Source organism: Peromyscus maniculatus, chromosome 1, assembly GCF_049852395.1.
Source record: "Peromyscus maniculatus bairdii isolate BWxNUB_F1_BW_parent chromosome 1, HU_Pman_BW_mat_3.1, whole genome shotgun sequence".
NCBI lineage: Eukaryota > Metazoa > Chordata > Mammalia > Rodentia > Cricetidae > Peromyscus > Peromyscus maniculatus.
Window position 1 is genome coordinate 6,473,642 of NC_134852.1, and position 19,754 is coordinate 6,493,395.

General features: G+C 44.3%; 1 protein-coding gene across 2 annotated transcripts in view; it reads left to right on the forward strand.

Moving 5' to 3' along the window:
* Positions 1–19,754, forward strand: part of LOC121820863 (paired immunoglobulin-like receptor B) — a 30,716-nt gene that overhangs the window by 5,481 nt on the left and 5,481 nt on the right. Inside the window, exons 1-5 of one of the 2 annotated variants that reach the window (XM_076568665.1) lie at positions 17,299–17,374; positions 17,536–17,571; positions 17,751–18,026; positions 18,166–18,471; positions 19,455–19,739. In XM_076568665.1, coding sequence (XP_076424780.1) covers positions 17,341–17,374; positions 17,536–17,571; positions 17,751–18,026; positions 18,166–18,471; positions 19,455–19,739 — 937 coding nt within the window. In that variant the 5' untranslated portion in view covers positions 17,299–17,340. Of the gene's footprint in view, positions 17,572–17,750; positions 18,027–18,165; positions 18,472–19,454; positions 19,740–19,754 lie in introns of those variants that run through there. The other variant, XM_076568661.1, reaches the window with a different exon arrangement.

Consider the following 19,754-nt stretch of genomic DNA (forward strand, 5'->3'; position numbering starts at 1 on the left):
TGAGGACTCAGCATTGCAGGGGTGGTGGAGAGGCTCTGGGGTCTTTGCTATTTGGGTCTGAACTTCTCACTATAGACCCTGGATATCACAACACTCCCTGATTCTCTGTCCACACCTGGGGCAATACAGAAAACTAAGGGTCAGAGTCATCCCTAGACTCTGGTCAGGAGACATTCTGTTTGTTCTTCTGACAGACACTTCAGCGGAGGACACACAGCCTGAGGATGGTGCCAATCCGGACAGTTGGGTGAGTTTTCTGTCCCTATCTGCAGTGCTAAGGACTTAGGTTCCAGTTTAGTCCAGAGGATGCCTTTTTTGTTCTCCATCCCTTGGCCATCAGAAGCAACCACAGCTGACCCTTACCTCTTTTCTGCAAGTAAAACCTACCTCACTCTCTCCTGGTATTCCCTGGATCATGTGTCTCATCGATACTATCCCCTTTCTGGCACCGTGGCATCTGTCTGATTGTCTTCTGAGTGGCAGCCTGGAAGGGAAAGCCCACAAAAACATTTATGGAACTAGTAGCTACAGGCAGGAAGGAAGCCCTTCCATCTGGATCTACTCCCTTTCTTTATGTCATTAGAAAAGGATAGGATTCTAAGATGAAATATTAAAATAAAACAAAATAAAATGCAATGAGATTTGTTGCCCGAGTCCTAATTGGTCTTATTAAAAAGTCGGATCCATATATTGGGGTACATACTGAAAGGTCAGAGAGACAAAGGAACAAACCACTAGAGAAACTTCTCACCACTCATAAATCCTCAGGCTAAAAGGGGAGGCAAGATCCTCTCTCCATGAATTTTGTGAATAAATGCCTCTGAGTCCTCAGCCGAAAGAGCCTTGCGTTAGTTCTACTCCTGCCTTGTATGCCTTTCTCTGCCCAGCCATATCACTTCCTGTGTCCATCTTACCAGTGCTTGGATTAATGGTAAGCATGCTTCCCAAATACTCATAGCAGAGATCTGAGATCACAAATGCTGGTATTAAAGATGTGTGCCACCCTGACTGGCTCTGTTTCTTTTAGACTAGATTAATCTCATGTAATCTAGGGTGGCCTTGAACTCACAGAGATCCAAACGGATGTCTGCCTTTGCCTCCTGAGGGCTAGGATTAAAAATGTGTGCCACCATTGCCTGACCTGCATGGGTAACTGTATGTCTAGCTCTGTTCTCTGATCTTGAGTCAAATTTTATTAGTATGTGACAAAATATCACCATAGAGATTAAAAGAAAGACTATCACATTAAATTTGAATGGACAAATAAACAGAAGGAAAGAGCCAAAAAGAAGGCACAAGAATCAGAAACCCACTCATTTGAATATTCAGGCATCCCACAAAAACAGGAAACTGGAATCCATAATATATAAACAGAATTAGATTTACTCATTTTATTTTATGTGTGAGTGTTTTACCTATTTGTGCATATGTGGAAAAGAGAGCATCATATCTCCTGGAACTAGAAGTATGGATGCTTATGAACCACCATTTATGGCGCAGGAATTGAATCTGAGTCCTCTGTAAGGACAAAAAGTCTTCTTTACTCTCCAGCTCCCCTCCCAACACAAGCTATTTTTTTAGTGAATTTTTTTCTCCACTTGGAATATCATATCTTTTTTTCTCCCTCTGTGTGGTTAGAAAAATGTTTATATTTTAACAAGATGTGTGTCACATTATCAAAATGACTCTGATGTGAGGGAACAGTCCTCCAAAAAGAAAAGGCAGGAAGGAAAGCATGGAATCAAACAGCCCCACAGTTAACTGTGTGATTGCAGTTCAGATGACAAAAGACATCGTTCACTGACTCTTCATCCTCGCTAAAATGCATGAAGACCTCTATTTTTGCTATAATTTTAAGATGGAAAAATGTCCCTTTCCCTATGTTGATAGCATTAGTTTTCCTTATATTTGGACCATGATTTCCCAGACCTTTGTCCATGTCCACCATTATTAGTGTAGATTGTCATAGTTAACAGTCAGCCTTTGGCTTCTGTTTTTCTTTGTTTCTTCCTAAATAGACATGTTGCACCTCTCTCCATAGATTTTTTTAAGTCTTTACCCTTTTGTCACTCAGTTCTTTTAAACATTTTTACTATGTCTGGCCATTGATAGTTACACATTCCTTTACTAATGTATAATTCCAACCACTTTTTCATATGATCCTTTAGCCTTTCTAGGAACATGATAGGCCCCTTTTCTTGTTGTTCATTAGGCTTTCTCAGTTTCTTCTCTGCATTTTGATGAAGCAAATTCCCTAGCCATCATGCTTTCAGAACAAAGAAATGGGACCCTGAGGCTTTTTTTTTTTTCATGAAGCAGTCTTTATTGTGTACTAGCATAGTATGTGGGATTTCTCCACAAAGTCAGAGATCCAAATATCTGGAACAAAATGTTTTATATGTCCTTTGCTTCTTTGTCATTCACATAGCGTAATTTATATCCCTATTGGGAACTTTGCTATAGAATGTTTAAAAGCTGGAATGGGGAGAGAGGGAAAGGAAAGGTTGTTGCAGAAGGAAAGGGGTGTGGTTGCTCCCAGAGTCAAGGACCCTGACCGGATAATATGGCTGTTTCTTGATTTTCTTATTGGCTATTGGGAATCCCTACAATATGACCTGTTATCCTGACATTCTGAACATTGTTGTCTTGTCTCAAATCACACAATATGTCTTCCTGCTTGAGTTATTTGCCTCTGCTGTGTCTTCTGCCTACAGTTGCTGGTTTCTTAGACATCTCTGTGGACGTCTCTATCCAGGCTTCCCCTCAGAAGACACCTCTCAGTGTCTTCCCTGGTGATTCACACTGGCCTTCTCTGGTCCACACAGTCAATGCCTTTACTCTGCTTTGTTTCCTCCAAACATTTTGTGCTGCATACACTCTGCCTTTATTAACATGTTGTCTCAGCCTGGCTAAGGAATTTGCCCTTTGCTCTAACTTTAACCTCTTCAGAGAGCCTGGCCAAGAGGATGTCTCTTGTGACACCTTAGTGAATGGGTGGTGGTATTGGGAACATCAAGACTCATTTAGTCACATGACCTCCTGAGATCCTAGGAGCATGTTAACAACCAGACAGATGCCAAGGACCCCCAAAGGGAAAAGGAGGAAGCAGACATGTGGTTCCAAAAAAAAAAAAAAAAAAAAACCAGGGTAGAATGAGACCAGAGCACACAGGAGGCAGGTGTTTGCAGAAGGGAGGGGTCAGCTGTGGATCTTCCTGAGGGTCTAGATGGGGAGAACAAAAAAGGCCCTCTGGACTAAATAGGGGCCCTAGTTCTTAGCACTGCCAATGGGGGCAGGGTGCTCACTCAACTCTCAAGCTCCACACTGTCCTCAGAATAGATTTCTTCCAATGAAGCACAAAATAAAGATAGAAAACAGGGAGTGTGGTAAAGTCCTGGGTTTAATTCCTCAGAATGTTGACCCCAGATCCTATCCACTATCTCTCTGATACTGAACTGATACCTGCCTGGGTCTAATCTCAGTTCAGGTACAGGTCCTGAGGTCAGGAGGGGGCATCTGAACAAAGAAAAATAATGATCACCAAGTGGATTGCACTCAAGTGGCCCAAAATAACTTAAACTGTCTTTATTTATACTTTAAATTTTTTTACCAGTTTTGCCTACACAAACAGCTTTATAATTGGCTCCTATTTTTTACTTTAAAAAAATAAACCACATTTTAAGAAAAACATCACAATCACCGTGAAAAGCCTTCATAGTTCCCCTTTATACCTCCCCAAGTACACTTTCCCACCCCCTACACAACCTTATTCCAGATATAGAGTTCAGCATTTTGCAGACTTAGTTAAATATTGAGCCAGACACAACCTGCTCTGCAGCACTGATGTCAGCTGGCAGCCGCTGTCAGTTGCAAAATTAAAAAATAACAGACAATGCTTTAAGGACAACAATATTCAAACACAAACAATTCTTTCATATCTGCAAGATATGCTTTTATACAGTCTTCCTTTTCTACAAGAGGGCCCCGTGTTTCAATCTCTCTGTATAAGACAGACTTAGGTAAGGCACTCTTTTGCCATCCCTCTATACCACACTTCTTCCACCAATGTGTGTGGTAAAGATGGATTTGTCCATCCCATATTTTACACTGCATTTTTCCCTTCGTTCATACTAGGCCCTATCATTGATTCTATTGGCTTGGTGTCTAGGGAACTTACTCTTGACAGGTGGCACTATGCGTATTCCCTAGGCATTTTCCATATTCAGTGTATGCATGTCATACTCTCCTTTCCAGAACTGTGAGGCAATGTTCCACATGCTGTTTTCTCAAATGTACCTAACTATCTCCACTGAGTTAGGGAAGTTCCCAGGATTAGGAGTTGTAATTAGTAGTTCCAGATAAGAGAATTAAGAAGCACTAGCCCCCTGCTGGATCTTAAGGCAAATATTTGAGAAAGAAGAGAATTTCCATCTTAAATTATAGCTACTGCACATAAGACTGACAAAGAAAATAAAAAACTACCCAAAGAATCACAAATATAATGAGAGAAAGAGATAAGCCTGCAAGCCACATGAATTTTGCAAATTTCTGAGCTGTCCTGTGGCCTACTGGTTCTTGCTAATTGAGAGTCCACTTCCATGGGTGCCTTACCCTAAGAAAATCCATTGGGCAGGTAGTCATATGCTAAACCAAGATGAGGCTGCAGAGAACCCAACAGATACCTTGGATCTCTCTCTCTCTCTCTCTCTCTCTCTCTCTCTCTCTCTCTCTCTCTCTCTGCCTTCTTCCTCACACACAGGTTTCCTTCATAGATGGCAGTAAATAACCAGAAACTGAGGAAACAAAAGGCTGTTATTTGGAACTGAGCACTATCCAGCAGATGGTTGTTTGTGACTCTGGGGAAAAATGACCTATTCTGAGGGGCCTCTTTCCCTAGTAACTTGCTCCACAGATTCTGAAAAAGTGTAAGCAGTTGTCTCTCTCTAGACTCCAATAGAGCAAAGAGTCTCAGCCAGGATGACAGAGACCCTACAGGCCAGGGCACCTGCAGAGAAATGAAGGTATCTTGGCAACTCATGGGATAAATTTCTGAAGTTGGAAAATTGCACAGAATGCTTGACATCTGCACAGACACTCAGATCACATTTTCACAGAAGTGTTTCTAAGTTTGTTTCCCAAATTTTGGTGGTTCCCTGGGCTTGGTGCCCAGAGACCCTGGTTGGATTGCACATAGGAAAGCCCACCACCTTCTGAGACCCTGGTCACCTGTACTCTCACCCATTCACACTTTCACACTCCTTCCTGAGTTTGTCTTCTTGACTGCATCAGAGAAAAGGGAGGGTGAGGAATGAAAGGAACAGAAGGAAATCCAAAGACACCTCAATGAGAAATTTAAGTAACTCTCCAGCCCTGGGGCATAAATGATGTCAGGAATGAGAGATGGCTCTGTCATTGGTATGCAAAAATGAATAAAAAATATTCTTAATAAAAAATGAAAATAAAAAAGAAGACAACATGACCCTGCTCATTCCATCATGAAGCTGGATGCAAAATTTCTTCATGTCTAAGGAGACTAAAAATAATGAACACCAGCAGGAAACATCATGGATTATGGTATGAGCATGAATGTATTCCAGGATTCAAGGTTGAATAAAATATGTAAAACTACAAACTTCTGTGTGTGCTTGCATGTGCATGTGTGCTGGAGTGTGGGTATGTGCTTTGTTCACAAGGAATAAATAGTGTGAAACCTGTTCCCTCAAATTGAAGAATAAAAAGAATTTAATCAAAAGATAATAAAATTTGAACCTTGCTATGGGATATCATTTAGTATGCTGTGAATGTATGTTGCTCTGATTGGTTGATAAATAAAGTACTGATTGGCCAGTAGCCAGGCAGGAAGTATAGGCTGGGTGAGCAGATGAGGAGAATTCTGAGAAGAGGAAGGCTGAGTCAGGAGTCACCAGCCAGACACAGAGGAAGCAAGATGTCAAGGCAGAACTGAGAAAAGGTGACAAGCCTTGTGGCTAAACATAGATAAGAATCATAGGCTAATTTAAGTGTAAGAGCTAGTCAGTAATAAGGCTGAGTTAATGGCCAAGCAGTTAAAATTAATATAAGCCTGCCTCTGTGTGTGTACTTGGGGAATGGGAGTGGGAGAGATTTGTCCTAACCGCTCACTGGCCAGGACACAGGAAAACTTCTGACTACATTTGGTGTACCAATGTGAGGCGCTCGAATTTCCATAAGGCATAAAAGAGTTAAAAAGGGCTTCTAAACACACAACAATGGAGCTATAAACAGCTTCCTCGTTGTGTCTCAGGCCAGCCATGAGCTACAGTATGGTGGATTCATGGCATTCAGACTGGAGCTACAGCATGGTGGATTCCCACACAGAGGTTTCTCCAAGCCATGCACAGCACACTGCATGGCAGATTTAGCTTTTTCTAGTACAGACAAAAAATTGTTTCTGGGCTACACGCTGCTTTAATGGTGGCATAGACCCACTGCTCCCGAGAGTTGGTAGTAGCATGGCTCCCAGAGCTGGTGGTAAATGTACCACCACCATGCTGAAAAACTGAGGTGGGAGGAGTCATCAGCCAATGCCTCTGTTCTAACCACTCTTCAGTTTAAAGCAATAGATTCACAATAAAAGAGATTCAGATGGAATAAACCTCTAAACAGTTTACAATGTGTATAAAAATATATGTAAGCTTAAAAGAGATTGGAAAAGGAATATAGATGGTAATATAAAGAAACAGATAGTTTTAAAAAGTCTTTAAAGGGAAAGTAAAAGTAATAAAAACAAATAAGCCACATGAAGATAAAAATCACACAGAGAATCTGGATTACATTGTCTTTGGTATTTTTAACTGGAGAGAGACATTTGATTATAAAAGTTGATAAGTTAAACCAATATATGTATTTTTAAGGTATCTTGATTTCAAAATTTGGATCTAAGATAATGTTGCTTTGGAAAGGAGGCTCTGCTTTTGCACAGGAAATGAGAGGCTATGGATTTGTTCCAGGTTAAGATAGATCAGATTTGATCAAGAGAGACCTCCTGAATCTTAACAGATGGTACCTATTAACAAAGGTTATAGCTGTTCTTTCCAGGACTTGACCATTATCTCGAATTTTTCAGGATCCCCAAAAGACAACCACTGCCCCCTGTCAGCAGGAAATAGCCTAGAAAACTATGCCCACATCTCCCAAAACTGGATTGTGGATATTTGTCTTTGTTTAGAGATTGATTACAAATTGTTATTGGTCATAGTCAATATCTTTCTAAAGAAGAAAAGGGGATAGAGATATGATAAGATAAAAGGGGGGGGGGTGGCACACGCCTTTAATCCCAGCACTCAGGAGGCAGAGCCAGGCCGATCTCTGTGAGTTCGAGGCCAGCCTGGTCTACAGAGCGAGATCCAGGAAAGGCACAAAGCTACACAGAGAAACCCTGTCTCGAAAAACCAAAAAAAAAAAAGATAAAAGGGTAAATTATTGAATCTACTTTTAAAGAGCAACAACTTGTTTGAAATGTTTTACAGTGCTATAGATTTTAGTTTATTGATACAAATTTAAAGTTAATTTTGTTATACTGCATATATATTTCTACTCTCAAGGTATTATGTTTATGTAAGTCATTTAAATTATAATGGATAATTAAGAAATACAGATTAAGCCGGGCGGTAGTGGTGCACGCCTGTAATCCCAGCACTTGGGAGGCAGAGCCAGGCGGATCTCTGTGAGTTCGAGGCCAGCCTGGGTTACCAAGTTAGTTCCAGGAAAAGGTGCAAAGCTACACAGGGAAACCCTGTCTTGAAAAACCAAAAAAAAAAAAAAAAGAAATACAGATTAATAATTAGTCATCCATGATAATCAAATTTATAGTCATGTTAGCTTAGTCTTCTAGGTATACATAGATAAACTTCAGTTAGGTAGGTAATCTTCAAACACTTCAAAGACCCTCAGAAAATGGCATCTAAATGTTTTAAAAACTTAGACTTTCTGGACAGTGAGACACTTCTGCTCCTGGCAGCACTGATTTACTTCAAAAAGGAAGAGGGACGTCGAAGACACTCCATGTGGAGTTTATCTTCTTCTTGGCAAAAATAGCCATTTGGGTAAAAAACTGCTCTTGCCTGTGCGAGGATGGGAGCTCCACCTCAAGCCCTGGCACCCTGGTATCCCCATACCCAAAGAGTCTGGAATGTTTGGGGGGGAGATCCACCTCACACAGCTCCTCTCCAAAACTGCCCCTTCAGGGCCCATCAAATACAGCTCCTCCCCCAGAGAGGCACTAGACCACTCCCACAGGGGATATGTAAGTGGCATCCCAGAAAACAGACTGGTGGTTCTTCCACTCTTTTCCCCTTCTCCTCTCTGTGGGGAACCAGGAAATCTCCTGGGAGCGCTTTACCCATTAAACCTGGACTTTTCCTGATTTGGTCTGATTGAGTTTGTTGAGACAGCGAAGAGGCCTTCAGGGGGCCTTAAACTTATTATCTGAAGGTTCCACAGAGGAGGGGTTGATTTTTCCCCACTGGCCCAGAGCCACTTGGTGGGAAAACACCCCTCTCCCCAACACCTGCTCTCTGTCAGACTGAGCTGTCTGCACAAGCATCTGCATTGGCTCCTGGCTAGCTAAGTTTCCTTTTCAAGCCATTGCCTAGGAGGCCCAGGGCCTCTTCATTTTTCAGAGTGTCTTGCTAGAGACACAGTCACACCAGGCCCCAGACCCCTTCTGGAGCACAGGACTGCCTCCGTTCCACCTGACCCTTTCCAGGGGGAAAGGGCTGCCTCCACTCCACCCCAACCCATTCCAGAGTAAAGGGCTGCCTTTGTTCCATTGGACGCCTTCTCCAGAAGTTGGGTCCCCAGCATAGACTTGAAAAACAGCACTAGCCATTCAAAACCTGATCGCCAAATGCCCGTGGGGTCTTTTACAGAATCTATTCAAATTGGGGTTACAGTATTGCCCTATGTCCACGGTTTTTTGGGTTCTGTGCTCCTGCCCTCCCTACAGGGGCCAGTGTCTCACAGCACCTGTCCATTCACTGCTGGAGACACTGACCCCGCCCCTCCCCTTGCCCACTTCCCTCAAACTCTACCTACCCAACCTTCTCCTCCAGGGCCACAAATCTAAGACCAAATTCCTCCTCCTTACCTTCCTTCCTGTCCTCCCCTCCCCCCACTGCTCCCCCATCTCCCAATGCCTCAACCTACACACTGGACTAACACCCCCAAATCTTCCCCGGTTTCTTCTTATACTCGGTCTTGCCAGACTCCTGCCTTCCCACCCATTTCATTTCTCAGTCAGCGTCAGATATTACAAGAAAGGCTGAGGAGGATCCCCAAACTCCCCCACAGGAATTGGTGAAAATGGTTCCTAAAGTTTTTAATGCTCGAGAATGACAGCTGAGTCAACCCAACAGACAAGGCTGCAACAGAATATGCTCCAAGCCCAAGTCTTAGCAGCTGCTCCGGGGCCATCAGTGTCCCCTACAAGGGATACAAGGGAAGCTGGCCATGAGGCTCCATCTTGCTGGAACTCAGCCAAAGTCAACTCTGCCAAAAACCTGCTTCAAATGCGGCAAGCAGGGTCACTGTTCACAGTATTGCTCTGACCCCAGCCACCCCAGAGGCCATGTCCTGTCTGCTGACAGCCTGGGCACTGGAAATCAGAATGCCCCCATACAGCTGGTCCTCTATGCCATGCCATGGAGGTCCAGCCTCACCAACACTGGCAACTGAGAACTCATAAGCCTGGTGGAGAACTGACAAGACCTAGACCTAATGACTCCCATTGCCCTCTTGGAGCCTAGGGTGATGCAGCAGGTAACAGGTAAGTCCACTGACTTTCTTTTGGACATGGGACCTACCTATTCTGTTTTGACATCACACTCAAGTCCTACAGTTCCTCACCAATTTCTGTCATGCAGGTAGACAGGTTCCCTTCCTTCTCACTTAAGACCCTGACACTTCCCTGCATACTTGCATGGTGATTCTTCTCACACTCTTTTTCTGGTCACACCCGCTTACCTTTCTGCTTAGTCACAATGTGCTCAGCCTTTTTGGGGGCCACACTCACATTAGCCCCCACAATCTCCTGAGTATTTCACAGGTCCATGCACAGGAGCCCTCTTGATATGTCAGCATCTGCACAAGCTTTGAGGACACCAACCAGGTGAGGATTGGCAGGTGGACTTCATTCATATGCCCACACCTAAGGGACTCTGTTACCTCCTAACTATGGTTGACACCTTTATCCTCAGGAAAGGTTGAGAAGGCCAGTGGACTCACCAAACAACAGCTCACCAAGCTCTCCACTGAACTCAGGTTATCTTGGCCCTTCCTTCTCCCCATTGCCCTTACCCATCTCCGGAACACCCCATGCTCTCCTACAGGCTTGAGCCCTTTTAAGCTTCTTTACAGAAGGCCCTTCCTCCTCAATCACCACCTCCCAGCCTAAACCCCACTGGCTGGGTATCTCCCCTACCTCTCTCTTCTAAGGTCCCTTCTCCTTTCACAAGCTGACAGCCATCTCTTTGCCTCAACACCAACAGACCCAACTGCTCCTTAGCCTGCCCCACTCTCCCCAGGGGACAAAGTACTTATCAAACAGCTAGCTCCTAAGTGTCTTGAGCCCCGATGGACAGGACCTTATACTGTGATCCTCACCACCCCCTCGGCTTGCCAAACTCCTGGAACATCCATGCTGGTACCATCTCTCCAGGGTCAAATGGGCACCTATTCAAGATATATGGTCTGTCCAGCAGCTGGGACCCACCACCCTCCAGTTTTCTAGATGCCCCTATAAAGGGCCTATCTGCTCTTCCTCTCTGTTCATTCATCTTTACAGTACAACTAGGGCAGATGTTAATGATCTATTTTTTCCTAGAAACTTGCCTTCTTTGCTTCCTTAAAAAACAGATGCCTGAGGTCTCCAGGATGACAATTAACCAGATGCTCCTCCACTGACATCTCCTGCTGAATATGAGCTCACCAATTCCGACTCCTCTTCCCCACATCGCCCCATATCCGCAGAAAGTAGTCAGACTTGAACCAGCATCCCTATACCCAAAGAGTCTGGAATGTTTGGGTGGGAGCTCCAACTCACATAGCTCCTCCCCAAACCTGCTCCTTCAAAGCCCATCAAACACAGCTCCTCCCCCAGAGAGGCTCAAGACCACTCTCACAGGGGATATATAAGTGGCATCCCAGAAAACAGACTCATGGTCCTTCCAGTCTCATGTCCCTGTCTCCTCTCTGTGGGGCTGGGGAATCACCTGGGAACGATTCACCCATTAAACTTGGGCTTTTCCTGATTCGGTCTGATTCAGTTTGTTGCAATGGTGGAGAGGTCTTCAGGAGGCCTAAAACTCATGAGCCTGGACTGCTGATAGTATGTTTTATAAAATGGATATGTGGGGCCCATAAAAAGATGACTGCTGAACTTTGCAAGACGAGGTGGCTCTTCAGGTTTCTGCTTCACAGAAGAGACTGTCAGATATTCTACAGGACACACAGAGAAGCAACTAAAAATCTCTAGACCTATTGGCTGAAGATGGATGCCCCAACGTTACAGAGGAAATTTGGATGACTGTCTAGGAAGGCAGCTGTCGTTGTCATTCAAAAGATTTTTGAAAGTTGCTTACAATGCACTTCCTGTTTACTTATATCCTTCTGAGGTCTTTGATGTAGTTGAAGACTAAATAGTTATAATTTTTCTTGTTTATGATAGAAGATAAATTAGATATGAAACTTTAGACTCACAAATATAAGATAGATGATAGAATACTTTCTTTAATTTTGCAAAATACAAATAGACTAAATGCCCCTGTGCAGGCTTGTCCTCTATGCCATGCAATGGAGGTCCAGCATCACCAACGCTAGCAACTGAGAACTCCTAAGCCTGATGGAGAACTAATACAGAGAACTGGAACTATAATTCTTGCTTGAGAACTGTTCTATTATATGTAATTTTACTATGTTAAAGTTAAAACCAGGCTGTAGAGGTGGCTCAGAGGTTAAGAACACTGGCTGTTCTTCCAGAGGTCCTGAGTTCAATTCCCAGCACTCATATGGGGGCTCCCAACCATCTGTAATGAGATCTGGCTCCCTCATCTGGCCTGAAGGGATACATGCAAACAACACTGTATACATAACAAGTAAATAAATCTTTTTTTAAAAATAAAGTTAAGCCGGGCAGTGGCTGCGGCGCACGCCTTTAATCCCAGCACTCAGGAGGCAGAGGCAGGTGGATCTCTGTGAGTTCAAGGCCAGCCTGGGCTACCAAGTGAGTTCCAGGAAAGGCACAAAGCTACACAGAGAAACCCTGTCTCGAAAAACAAAAACAAAAAATTAAAACCTTCCTTTTGGGTTAGACAGAAAAAAGGAATATGCTGTGGGATATCTTTCTGTATGATGTGAATATGTGTTGCTCTGATTGGTTAATAAATAAAACGCTGATTGGCCAGTAGCCAGGCAGGAAGTATAGGCAGGATAAGCAGACAAAGAGAATGCCGGGAAGAGGAAGGGCTGAGTCAAGGGTTACTAGCCAGACACAGAGGAAGCAAGATGACAAGGCAGAATTAAGAAAAGGTACCAAGCCTTGTGGCTAAACATAGATAAGTATTATAGGTTAATTTAAGTGTAAGAGCTATTCAGTAATAAGCCTGAGCTAATAGACAAGCAGTTATAATTAATATAAGCTTGACTCTGTATATTTATTTAGGGGATGCAAGTGAGAGATTTGTTTCAACTGCCAGCTGGTCGGGACACAAAAACACTTCCAACTACAGAACCTATTTACAAAAGGATAGACAATCACTCACTGCCTCAAAAAGCAAAACATAGATACAGTGTGGCTGCACCATGAGTCACACAAACACAGATTACACTCAAGATCCAGTCACTTAGATTCTGCCCAGTATTGAAGTGGATTCAAGCCAGAGACTCCTGTACATTCCATCAAAAGCTGTTTGTGAAAAGCCACAGGAACTGACCTCAGCTGGGCACACTCTGATGGACACACAGGTTTAAAGGACTCACCCAGCATAGTCTAACTGGCTATGTGGTCAGTAACTGTGCTGCATGTGAAGTGCTGTGGATGGAGGCCACAGGGCAAAGTTGGAGAAGAATCTTGATCCTACATGCTGGGCAGTTCATAACCACCAGCAAACATGATGCCTGTGATTGAACCCTACATCTATCCCTTCTGTGTCAGAAAGGACTGATGAGATGCCATGTGTGGCTATCAGTCATCTGAGGCAAGTTCATCACATGGAGCTCATTGTACCATGTCAAGTGTTGGTGTTTCTTTACACACAGGTCCATGGAGGAAACAGGGTCACTCCAGGAAGAACTTTGGCTTATGCAGAGGCAGGGGAGCTGGTTTCTGGTGAACTGACTGAGTTTTGTTTGGTAAAAGGTTTTTTTTTAATTTTTATAAAATTTACACCTTAGCCCTATACAAAAACCTCTTATCTGAAGGGTCCAAAATGAGACAAATGCAAAGTCACAAGTCCTCTCAGTTTTCTGAGTCCTCCTACAACCAAGTTTTGCATAGGTGTGAACCTTTCAAGAAGAACTCAGATAAGATTTACATGCTTTAAACAGTGAATGCCCAATCACTTTCTCTCAGGACTGAAAAAAAAACCAGCTGTCCATGAAATCAAGATCATGATGATGAAACCTACAGAGACAACCAAACCAAGCTAGTATGAACTCATAAACTTTAGACCAGCACTTATGAGGCCTGCATGGAATTGGACTAGGCCCTCTGAATGAGCGATACAGTTGTGTAGCTTGGTATTTATCAGGGCCCCTGGCAGTAGGATCAGGATCTATCCCTGGTAAATGAGCTGACTTTCTGGGACCCATTACCTATGGTGGGACACCTTGCACAGCCTTGATGCAGGTGGAGGGGTTTGGACCAGCTGCAACTGAATGTACCAGGCTTTGGTGACTCCCCATTGGAAGCCTTACCATTTTGGAGGAGAGGATAGGGGTTTGGTCGTGGGGAAAGCTGGGGGAAGTGGAAGAAAGAATGAGAGGGGGATCTGTGGTTGGTATGTAAAATGAATTTAAAAAATTCTTAATAAATTTGAGAATGAAAATGAAAGATGGTCATAACTGAAAATATAGGCAATATTTATATATGAACTCATATATGCCCAAGGTCAAAATAATTCTGAAAATAAATGAATAAGTGAATAAATTTTAAAAAAGAAATCAATAAGATAGCCATGTGACATGCTGGACATGACAATTTGCAGGGGTGCAAAAGAGAAAAGGGCTGGGATAGGAATATCCCCTTAGAAATATATGTAAAGAAATATGTGGGACATATTCCCAGTGTGGGAGCTTTATAGTAAATATATTTTCATTTTCTCTTTGAAGATAATCACATGCATAAAATGTGCTTAATCCTGTTCACCACATACTCTAGGGATCTTTTTCTTTCCTTTGATATAGCCCAGGCTGACCCCAAACTCATTGCATAGTAAGAATTTCCTTAAACTCCCAATACTCTTAGCTTGGCCTCCTGAATGATGAAGTCAAAGACTTGAGCCACAACATCAGATTTATGGAGTACTCGGGATTAAACCAAGACATCTAAGAATGTCATACAAGTACTCTACCAACTGAGCATTTTCTGGTGTAGTAAAGGACATACACAGACTTACAAGATGGTAAATATTCATAATGACATTGATACAAAGAAGAAATTAACAACAACAGGAGGAAACACTCAGTGACCTCTATCTCATTCTCCATGTGGCAAACAGGACATGTGTGTGCCCTGAACTCATGCTTTGAAGTGATGCTAACTTAGAGAATTTTCCCCAGGTGACACATTCCTAGCATGGGGTCATCACTGAAGAGGAAGTTGAAAAATTTTAAGACCCAGACACAATGGATGATGACAATAAACTCTTTCTAGACACTGCAGAACAGTTGAACACCTCAGCTACAGTGGTTGAGATGACATCTACAAGCGCCATGTAAACTCAATGCCGAACAAATCCAGTACAGGGATGGGAGATGGGCACAGAGTCTCACCCGGAGATGAAAAGCTATTGGCATCTGAAACCTACTGGGAGTGAGAGAGTCAGTTTTCTTTAATGGTGTGGCCCCGGATATATGATCAAGACTGTAGGAAGCAGAAATTGAGCTGCATGGGAGGAAGAGAACAGAAGGTTAGGTGTGTAAGGAAAGGCAGCAGATTTTCTACAACTAGAAGGTCACAGAAAGAATCAAAAAGAAATCAAGGTCAATGAAAAGAGAACCAGCAAGGGAGGGTGGATTCTACCAAAACATAATAGATAGTGATATGACCCTTCCAAACAATTAAGATAATAAGACCTTGGCCTGGTCTGGTGACCCACAACTTTAATCCAAACACTTGGAAGCAGAGGCTGGGGGATTTCTGTGAGTTCCAGCCCAGCCTGGCCTACAGAACCAGCGCTAAGGACAGCCAGGGATCCACTGAGAGAGCCTGTCTCAAATCAACAACAACAAAAATAATTAAATGCATAACCATAAGAAAATGATAGCAAGTGAAAAAATTAAAGTAAGATCAGAAATTTACAATTACAGGATAAGGTAAGTAAGTGTAGCTCAGGGTTCAAGCATGTTCTTAGAATACTGGAGGCCCTGCCATCAGTCCCTGGCACCAAAAGGAAAGGGAAATAGGTATTTTTACTGAGCTCTCTTTTTCTCCAACTAGGTTGCCAAACAGACACAAGTATGCTGATATTTGGCAAAGCCCTCAAGGGTTAGCCCGGTGACATCATAGAGAATGTCAATGCTGACGTCTAAGACAAGGAAGCGATCCCACCTGGCCAGCAGCAGCTGGTGTTAGCTGCCGGCAGATAGAACACAGCTTCACCCTGGCCAACATCAAGGTCCAGAAAGTGTCCCACTCTTCACCTGGTGCTGTGCCTGTGTGGTAGCCTCATAGAGCCATCCCTTTGCCAATTTTGCCAGAGACACCACTGTGACAAAGCCATGTATTGCTGCCCACATGGTTGGTTTTAATGTGGCAGCATAATGTTATTTATTAAGCAGCACTGTTACCGAGTGAGAAAGGCCACGAGGCACAAGAAAACCCACTATCAAAGTTTTATTAGGAGAAGAGAGGGACAGAAGAGAGTGTGACCAGGCCTGTGGAAGACATGGGGAGGTCGGGAGAGGGAGTCTGTGTCCTGCTTCTTATGGATTCCCCTGTACATGCCCATATGGGCTTATGGAGCTACACCATGCATGTGATCACGCTGCATGCTGGATTACATAGGACATAAAGCCCCTTGCTTAGGAACTGAACTGGGCCGATTCAGTCATATAGTTGGGGGAGTGGCCAGGAATTCAGCACACATCTGCACCTCTGTATAGTCACATGCCTCAAATACAAGGGTGGCCACACACACAACCTGTGCCCCAAGAAAGTCAAATAGTGCTGGGACCATGTTTGGCCCAGGACTCCTGGGACACAATGAATATTTTTTTCCCTGCAGGAGAAGGACTAAGGAAAGTGATGATGCTAAGATTGGGCTAGTGACATGGACCAGCATATGAGTGCTGCTGGCAACTTCAGCCCTGACTCTGATCCACATTATGCAAAGAGAACCATGCCTTCTGTAGGTGTCCTCTGACCTCCATGTATGTGTTGTGACACACATGTGATACACACATGAAGGAAAAAGTAAGTGTAATTTATTATTATTATTATTATTATTATTATTATTATTATTAAATAAGTGTAATTTAAAGAAATATGTGTAAATAAACAAGTGTAATTTAAAGTTGTAATGGAAAGTACACACAGCAAAAAAGAACAAACAACCAGAAATAGTGGTGCACATTTGTAACCCAGTGCTTGAGACTATGAGGAAGAAGATTATTAATTTTATTCCATGCAAATAGACACAGCAAGACCCTTCACACAATCCTTTGAACATTTCAAATACAAAAAGTATTTCACATTTAAAAAATTAAATAAAGAAAGCCTGCATCTAAATTTGTGTTTCATGTGTGTAATAGCCATACATGTGTTTTTATGTGTAATATTTATACAGTTCCATCCAGGTGGAACTGACAAAGATTAGGACAGATGAGACAGACACTGATGAGAATATGGAAATGTCATCGATGAAAAAACTGACTAAAGTCTACTACCTGAACTAGCCACAGGCTTGGGGAAGTCACACCCTGGGCCTGAGGAAGGAAGATCCCCTTCCTGTGGGACTGCTGAAGTATAACCATGTCAAAGGGAGTGTCCTGCCTCCAGAGACCACACCCTGTGTCTCCTGTCCCTCCAGACAGTCTCTGTGGCTCTATACATGAGCACAGCTGCAGCGTCCAGGAGGAGATGCCATGACCTTCACCTTCACAGCCCTGCTCTGTCTGGGTGAGATGTGCACAGGGGGAGGGGATACTGTGGTCTAGGGCTGATGCTGCCCCACAGCCCAGCACTGTCCATCAGGAAACCCCAGGGTCTCACGGGGTTCTGCAGAGGGGAGGACCTGCTCAGCTTCTGGGACAAACCTCTCACAGGGAACTCTCTTCCAGGACTGACTCTGGGCCTGGGGACCTCAGTGCTGGCAGGTGAGTGGGTGTCTGCAGATGTCCTGACCTTCACTTCTCACCATTCCTGCAGCCATGCCTGGCAGTGAGGATGGAGAACAACACATGTGTGCTGCCCCTGGGGATGGCTGGAGGGTTCAGGTTGGCAGTTGTAATCTGAGGCTGGGTGCCCTGGGTCCTAGCTGCTTTTTTCCTTGTAGGGGCCCTCCCTAAGCCTGTCCTCACAGTACAGCCAGACTCTGTGGTCTACAAGCAGACTACAGTGACCTTCTTGTGTGAGGGGACCACAGGAGCCAGAACATACAGACTCTATAAAGGACAACAATGGCAAACAGAGCATCCACAGAATCCCAAGAACAAGGCTGAATTCTCAATCTCAAAAATAGCCCATCACCAAGCAGGACGATATCAATGTCAATATCAGACTCATGATGGATGGTCAGAGTACAGTGACGCCCGGGAGTTGGTGGTGACAGGTGAGAGAATGCACAAGGTCCCCAGCCTCAGACTTCACTGTCAAGAAGCGAGTCTGCTCTTAAGGGTGCCCTCCCCACCTCACAGCCCTAGAGGATAAGGAGGCCTGATACATTTAACTGATTCCTGTTTCTCTCCTAGGAGCACACAGTAAACCCAGCCTGTCAGCCCAGCCCAGCCCTGTGGTGACTGAAGGAGGGAATGTCACCCTCCAGTGTGTTTCAGGGCAGGCATATCACAGGTTTGTTCTGATGAAGGAAGGACCACAGAAGCTCTCCTGGACACTGGACGCACAGTATAACGACTCTACTAGAGAGTTCCAGGCTCTGTTCTCTGTGGGCCCTGTGACCTCCAGACAAAGGTGGACATTCAGATGCTACAGCTTCAACAGGAACAGACCACAGGTGTGGTCAGAACCTAGTGACCCTCTGGAGCTCCTGGTCTCAGGTGAGGAACCCCAGCCTTTCCCTAGAATGATGCTGAAAAGATACAGATGCCAGGGAGGCCTTGGTGTGTGGTGTGTGTGTGAGAAGCCAGGGCTCATAAGCCCATGACCCAGTGCATGGTAGAGAGTGGGACACAAGATACAGAGTCCAAGGCAGAGAGTGACAGCAAAGCCCAGGAGGTCCAGGACAGAGATGAATCCTTATGGGCTCTTCTGTTACTCTGGATCGGCTCATGTACCATCCACAACAGCTCGGGGAACCCCACAGAAGAGAGGGGGAAGGGTTGCAGGAGCCAGAGCACTCGGGACATCAGGAGAACATGGCCCACACAATCAACTATGCAGGGATCATGAGGGCTCACTGAGACTGAAGCAGCAACCATGGAGCCTGCATGGGTCTGCCCTAGGTCTGACCTAGCATGCACACATGCTGTGGTGGTTTACCTTGGGTTCTTTTTTATTTTCTCTCTATTTTTAGAGTTTCACTGTGTAGCCCTGTATATCCTGGACCTCACTCTGTAGACCAGGCTGCCCTTGAACTCACAGAGATCTCTCTGCATCTGTCTCCTGAGTGCTGGGATCAAAGGCATGCACTAGCATGGCCTGACTAGTTTGGGGTTTTTGTTAGACTCATAACAATAGGAATGGAGATGTCTCTGATACTTTTGCCTGCATGTGGAATCTTTTTCCTCCTACTGGGTTGCCTTGTAAACCTTAATATGAGGGTGTGTGCCTAGTCTTGTTGCATGTTGTTATGCCTTGTTCTGTTAATATTTTGTTAATATTATTGGGATGCCTTCTCTAATCTGAAAGGACACAAAGGAGCACTGGATCTCGAGGGCAGGGGTGGCAAGGAGGCTGTCGTCAGGATGTATTATATAACATAAGAATAAATTGAAAAGATAATAACAGTGCCATCCACAGTGAGATTTTCTCTGTGCCACTGCCAAACATACCCAACTCCTTCTCTCCTACTTCCTTGCAGGGACCCTCCACAAACCCACCATCAAGGCTGAGCCAAGCTCTATGGTCTCTTCTGGGAGTGCAGTGACCATCTGGTGTCAGGGGACCCTGGATGCAGAAATATGTGTTCTACATAAAGAGGGAAGCCAAAAACCCTGGGGCACACGGTCCCCAGAGAAGCCTGAGAACAAGGCTAAGTTCTCCATCCCTTCTGTGACACAGGAACATGGGGGACAATATCGCTGTTACTGTTACAGTTCAGCTGGCTGGTCAGAGCCCAGTGACACCCTGGAGATTGTGGTGACAGGTGAGGGGACAGTCA